The following is a 7424-nucleotide window of genomic DNA, read 5'->3' as shown; positions in this document are numbered from 1 at the left end:
TATATATATATATATATATATATATATATATAGCATTTTATCAGATGTTAAATGATGAGATGCAGAAGGCCCAAATAAAGTTATTATATATATATGTGTGTGTGTAAATATATATAACATTACTGACTCAATGGACAAGAATTTGAGCAAATTCTGGGGGATAGTAAAGGACAGGGAAGCCTGGCATGCTGTAATTCATGGGGTCACAGAGTTGGACATGCCTTAGTGACTGAACAACAACAAAAATGCTATATACCATAGCAACTGGGCACAAGAAAAATATTTCAGGGTTCCAATTTTAGTATCAAATTTAGCATTTCATTTAAATGAAATATCCCGAATAGGCAAATCCAGAGAGACAGAAAGTAGATTAGTGGCTGCCAAGGGCTGGGGGCGGGGGGGGGAGATGTAAAGGGGTAATGATTACTAATGAGTACGCTGCTTCTTTGGGGGAAGATGTTAGATAGTAATGATGACTGTGCAACCAGGTGAATATACTAAAAACCACTGAAGTGCATCAAAATGGTGAATCCTATGATATGTGAATTCTATCAATAAAAATGTCAGGTTAGCTATTCAGTCAAGCCAGACACAAGGGTAGTGAGAGGCCAAATTTTAAAAGTCCATCCATAGCTACCAGAGGAAAGGAATCTTTTATAGGCTGCAAGAAGCAGGTCAGGTGGTCCATTCGGAGGTGGCTGAGGACAAGCAGTATGTACTGAGGTGATCTGAGGATTCAGGCTGGGAAGTAACTGGACAGGTAGGTGGATGAGAAAGTCATCTGGTCAGACTCACCTGCTGAACTCTTAAGCTGTTCATGCAGTGCCTTTACACATCCTTAAATCCTACCCAAAACTCCACTGCTGCTGAAAGCAACAGGATCCCAGGTCTATGTAGAAATCACTGGGTTATACCTGTAAAGAAACTCTTCCAGCTTACACAAACATGGCACCACACGTACCCGGAAGATGTGATTCACCTCCCCTGCAGTATGTGCTGGCCTTAGGCATGGATACTAGGCTTTCTTCATGAAAAGGAATCACACACATTTTAAAGGTAAATTTTGTTTCATATGAAAGTATCTGATGAAAGGTCTGCTATTGCATACAGTACTGAGGAAACTTCTCATTCACTCACCTACTCCTTTTCTCATTCATTCATCTGTCTACTGTGGTCATACTCAAACCCCAGGCACCGATGACAATCCAGTAGAGCAGTCAGTGTAAACACATTAAATGTCACTGACAAATGAAATGTCTGGTGCTGAAGGACCACAAAAAGGTGTTAAAGTTTCAGACTCTCCCAATCAATTTTAGAACATATAAAGGTATCTGCAATGTAAACATTTAAACACCAAAAATACAAAGTCAGTTACTTGATACAGGAAGTGACAAGCACTAGCCCAATTTATTTAACAAAAAAGTAATAGACTGCTCAGAAACTCAAAGATGTATACAATTATGATTTTTATTTGATAAAATACATAGCCAAAAGATTAGAAAAGGCAAACCACACATCCATTTTAGAACTGTCCCTTTTGTTTCTTTAAATCTAAGGCCCCCTCTAGTGTTTGAAAACATCACACGCAGCACACAAGGCAGCTGAAGGCGCAGTCACAATATTTTACCCGAGACCTTCCCAAACAAAAAGAATACTTCTTTTCATGTGGCACAAAAATCAATGAGAGAAAATGTTTAGCCATAATTAATATTTCACATTCTTTCTATAATTCTCATATTCATTATTCTCTCATTCAGTAATTTCTGTATTTACTGTTGGGTTGTTTTGGGATTAACACTTGATAATAAGGGAAAAAAAGAAAATATAAAGCATGGAGGGACTTTAATTTCCCAAACAAGAAATACACCTCCTTGAAAACAACAGAAAATAGCCTATTCTGCTTTTGTGGAAGTTATCAGTCAATAGTATATACTTCCTAAAGTATATACTTAAATTTATTATATTTGGGAATAAGAAATTTTTAACTACATCTATTGTAAAGCTGACCTAATCTGTGAATTTGCTAATTAAACCTTTTCAGTACCTGGTAAAAGCAAGTGGAAAGTGTTGCTCTGAGGGCAAATGTTTGCTCTGAACAATTTTACATAAGGAATCCTTAAAATTTTATATTGACATGGCACTACACCAATACGATGACTCAGTCTCATGTACTTTTGTAAAAGATTGATTAAAACTAGGGAAAATCAAAAATAGGTTTCCACTATACTTTCTTAGCTGAAGCGTTTATATGTCTGCTTTCATGCTTTATTACAGAGGGTTTATGTTAACAACTAGTATTACTATTACTGGACAATGAAATCTCTTTCCAACAAAAGAAAAAAATGCAATCTTGAGCAGGAGACTGACAGAGAAGACTTATTAAGCTATTACTTCATATTCTTTAAAGCTTGAAAATTTAACAGCTATTGAAACACGTTTAATCTGCACTAACTTTATTTTAAATAAATGACTAATTTGTCACTCAATAGATCACATATGACTTCTCTGCAAATGTTTCAAGTTAAAAAAGGTAATCTAAAATGAATTAAATAAAACTAGTTGGATTTTAAGTGGTATCAACTTTTAAGATATCTCCTCAAATGAACAGCATTTTTAAAGTGCAACATACATTCTTTTGGCTCAACATAAAAAATTATGTAACTGGAAATTAGTATAGTCATTTCTCTGAGAACAAATTTAGAGAAAAGCTGTTTTGAAAGTTAGCCATGAAATGATAAACACTGACATCTTTAAAAAATGAGTATATAAAATACAATTATACATAAACCAGGGTGGGAGAGGTAGCACACAGCAAATAAAACCAAATAAATACTATACAATAACGTACAAAATTCTGCTTATAAAAAATTGAAAATTGCATTTTAAAACAGCCATTTCCCTTCTTTTGAGGGTTTTACAATTAAAATTTAGACCCGGAGTCTCAGGCAAAGTTTTTCAAAATGTTACTAGTTACTGGCATTGTTTTTTGCCAAAACCTCTCTGATCTGTCGGTCGAGCTCACTTATTATTCGATCCTCGTGATTATACACACCCGTCCTCATCAAAGTATCCCTTTCTTCTATTAGGCGAGTCAAATAATCATCCAAACCTTCTTCCAATGCACTGCCATGGGGGCCATCCATTTTTCCACTCGCAGTCTCTCTGGAATCTGGGTACTGTTTTTGTTCTTGTTGCCTTAACCTGAGAAGTCAAGAACACAGGCCACTCGAGCAGGCTACACACACTGTTCTGGTTTTTAGTTAACACCGCCACTTAACAACAGAATGACTCAATGGTAAAATACATTTTCAGTAATATTTTCAGGAAGAAAACAAAAATCTACTTGGCTAGCTAGAGTTAGCACACTTATAAAAGACAGTTTTAAAAACCAATTCTTGCATAAAATACATGAAAACTAGAAATTTTGGGAATATGCAGGAAAAAAATCATCATCTTAACCAGAGGTAAGCAATCTAAGTAATTTTCTATATCTCTTCTCAATTAAAAAATGCATGCATTTCAAACAGTTTTCTAAAAAGCAATTGAATATATGTAATTCTGTACAATTATCAATATATTTTCACTATTATTAATATAAAGAATATTTTCCTATATTATTATTATTGATATTTAGGTTGTTATTAAGCCCTTGTTATTGTTTCTTGAACATAATTTTCTTCTAACTTTATCCCACAAATATTTACTCATACCAAAAGGTGCTATGTTTGGGGGATACTGTGTCAAATCAAGAAAAGTTTCTGTTATTATGGAGCTTATATAAATATTATTTGTAGAAAGTGGTATTCTTTAGATGTGAATGCTCGAATCTAGGGTGTGCACCTTTTAAGAGTTTGTATGGATAGCTTCAAGTTAAAATATTTTAATTTGCAACTACTCCTGACTTTTGTCTTTATAAAGAAGATAAAAAACAACTGAATCTAAGTCCCTGCTTCTAGATAGCCTTCACAGTAAGTAAGCCAATGAGAACCAGTTCTGAAATTATGTATGGTGTCAGGGAGAGGAAGAGCCAGGAAGAGTTCTGCAGGACGCCAGAAAGGGTGCAGGATCAGTGGTAGCACACAGTTTTGTTTGTTCATATGACTCTGAAACCTGAACTGACTCCTAAGATCCCTCACAAAAGAATAAGAAACTGAGGTGTACAGTCCAAACAGGACACCAAATACCTCCAATCTGTTCTAAGAAAGAAAAAATAGGGCCCTGTGCTTTGGGACTCGGGAGGAAATCAAGTGATTAACGGGACACTGGTAAAATGGAGCAATACGTGGGGATGATTAATAATAAGATTTAATTTCGTATGACCTACACATATGACAGGAACATGGCTATCTTCATTTAAATCACCAAAACAGTACTGAGCAAAGAGTAGCGGCTTAATATGTATTTGCTAAACTGCTATATACAATAGCAAAATTTTGGAAGCAAGGGGCATCTTAAAATTAATTCATAACATCTTCCAGATCTGTGACACAGTTGACACCAAATAAGTATTTGCTGAATTAAGAGACTAACAGAGTGAACTGAGCCCTGTAACATGCACTAAAGACCTTGACGTTTTTCCAACTGATATTTATACATTAATATTCTATTCTAAATGCATTTGTGTAATTCAGCTCCAAACCCACCGGATACAGTGACTGAGTTTCCCCAGTTTGTGTAGGGATATATCACGGGGTAGTCTGTCAATGTATGTCCTATGTCCTGAATTGTGTCTTCCCCACATTCATATGTTGAATGAATATGAGGCAACCCCCAGTGCGGTGGTGTCTGGTGATGGAGCCTTTGAAAGAGAATTAGGCTTAGATGACATCATGAGCCAGGGGCCATCATGATGCCATTTGTGCACTTCCTACAGGAGACATGGGAGAGCTTGTGAGGACAAGTGGTCAGGCAGCTGTCTAAAAGCTAGGAAGAGAGTCCTCACCAGAAACTGTGTTGGTGCTTTGATCTGGAATTTTTAGCCTCCTAAATTTCTGTTGTTAAAGCCAATCTACGGTATTTTGTTATGCCAGCTGAGCTAAGACAGTATGCTTCGCTGCAACAAAATACTAGTCTCCTGATAAACTTTAAAAGTCTTCCCCTACATTCTCCTCCAAAAAGACACTAATTTGTTCTAATATTGCTTCCTAACAATTACTTTTCTAACACGAAATACTTAAAATAGTAACTAGCAGTACCATACCGTGACGCTACAGAGAAGCCGAGTGTTGCACAGTCGTTACAAATACCACCTCTGGCATCAGATCTAAACTCTGGCCCCCTGACTTACTAGCTGTGTGACCTTGGAAAGTGAAGTCAAGTCGCTCAGTCATGTCCGACTCTCTGCGACCCCGTGGACTGTAGCCTACAAGGTTCCTCAATCCACAGAATTCTCCAGGCAAGAATACTGGAGTGGGTTGCCATTTCCTTCTCCAGGGGATCTTCCCGACCCAGGGATTGAACCTGGGTCTCCCACATTACAGGCAGACGCTTTACTACCTTGGAAGGGGTACTTAAATCTCTTTAAAACTCAGTTTCCTCATCTCCAAATGGGATTAATTATATCTTCCTCAAAAAGTTGCTTTGCAGAGTTAAAAAAACAACAACAACAACAACAGTGGAGATAGGCATATTTAAAATAGCTGCTGATACACAATAAGGGCAATAATTAAGAGCTAATCTATTATTTATATAAATAATATAACAATATTGAAATTTGTACTTTATATAATTAAATTTATTATCATTAATTACCTTGAAATAGTTGCAATAAATCTGAAATAGTCACACACACAGGAATAAAATTTAAAGTACTAATGCTTTGGAAACAAAAAAGCTAAACAGAGCTACATTCATGGCAAAAAAAAAAGTGAGAGTAATGGTCTTTGGCAAAGATTTTGTATTATATAACTTAGCTACACTTTAGAAATGATGTCCCTTATTCTTAGACTTGATGTTGTACTCTCCCTGGACCAATGAATAAATAAAAAGTTGTACTATTTGAACTTGAGTTCCATATTACTATGGAAAAGAAAGTAATTTTTTAATCATTATACCTGTTCAGTTCATTTCTTATATCCAACAATTCTTGTCTCTCGGTTTTTACTGTATCTTTTTCCTCAGCCGCCAGGTAACGTAGTCTCATCTGTTCCAATTCTTCCTGCTGTTTTTTAAGACGAGCCATTTGACTTTCTTGCTCTCGCTTGAAAGAAATAAGCCAGATCTCTAATGTTAGGAATACATATACTTACATGACTTTGATTTGTGATTATAACCTTCCTTGACTGTACCCATGATATAGCCATACACTGCAGATTCTGGAGACACATATTATCTAGAAATGTCCATGTTCTCTTTACAAACTTTTCTATGACTTCCCTTCCTGTTATAAGCCATAACCACTCATGTTCCAACCAGTGACTGAGGTTAGCTGAATATAAGATAACAGAAGTTAAGGGCAAGAAAGAGTCTGCTGTCAACACAGTAAGTTGCCACAAGAGCAATGGTAAGAGTAGCATCCAAGAAATGGTTAATTATATAAAATTATATAAGAAATTATAATTATAAAGGAATGATAAAGTATACAAAGTAATTATATAAAATACAAATTATACAGAGTTACCAAGAAAAATTCAATAACTGCCCCTGTACTAGTAATTAATTTCACTCCTATCTCAAGAAATAATATGCCTTTCCACTCTTCAGACTCACAAAAAATCTATGCACATAAAATTTCTTTTATATAAATGTGTAACATTCCACAGAATGGATATTCCATGATTTAGTCGACCACTCTCTCAGTAACATTTTCAAATGCTGCAGCAAGACATCCTGTCATCTAACATAGTGATCTCATGAACCTTTCTACATTGTTACTATGAACAGGCACTGACTTTCTGCATTTTTGATAAGAGCATTTGATTTCATTTTTTAAGGTGACAGTCAACGTCCCCTTTGTTTAATAAATTTAGTTGTGCTACTTACAAGCTTTATGTGTAAGTTCATGAGATTGACCAATTAATATTATTATAATAACATGCTTGTCAGATTTTAGAATGAAGATAATGGTGGTCTCATTGTTTTTAAGTGAGAATTATTTTCTATTCCTAGTTTCTGAAACAGTTTGTGCAGTGTAATAGCAACAGCACTGAATCTGTAGCTTGCTTTGGGTAGTATAGTTATTTTCACAATGTTTCTTCCAATCCAAGAACATGGTACATCTTTCCATCTGTTTGTGTCATCTTTGATTTCTTTCATTCTTTTACACTGATGGAAAGTACTCTTAATTTTCAGAGTATAGGTCTTTTGCCTCCTTAAGTAGGTTTATTTCTAGGTATTTTATTCTTTCTGATGCAATGATATATGGGACTGTTTCCTTAATTTCTTTTTCTTATCTTTCATTGTTAGTGTATAGGAATGCAACAGAT

The 7424-nt window shown here is 35.3% G+C and overlaps 1 protein-coding gene across 2 annotated transcripts in view; it reads right to left on the bottom strand.

Moving 5' to 3' along the window:
• Positions 1 to 1550: 1550 nt before the first annotated feature.
• CEP120 (centrosomal protein 120) overlaps positions 1551 to 7424 on the bottom strand; it is an 84173-nt gene continuing 78299 nt past the window's right edge. For both annotated transcript variants that reach the window (XM_068980175.1, XM_068980177.1), the window contains exons 19-20: positions 6054 to 6199; positions 1551 to 3201 (exon numbers count right to left, since the gene is read on the bottom strand). In XM_068980175.1, coding sequence (XP_068836276.1) covers positions 2967 to 3201; positions 6054 to 6199 — 381 coding nt within the window. In that variant the 3' untranslated portion in view covers positions 1551 to 2966. The remainder of the gene's footprint in view (positions 3202 to 6053; positions 6200 to 7424) is intronic.

Source organism: Capricornis sumatraensis, chromosome 9 (assembly GCF_032405125.1).
Source record: "Capricornis sumatraensis isolate serow.1 chromosome 9, serow.2, whole genome shotgun sequence".
NCBI lineage: Eukaryota > Metazoa > Chordata > Mammalia > Artiodactyla > Bovidae > Capricornis > Capricornis sumatraensis.
This window is presented reverse-complemented; position numbering and strand designations above follow the sequence as displayed.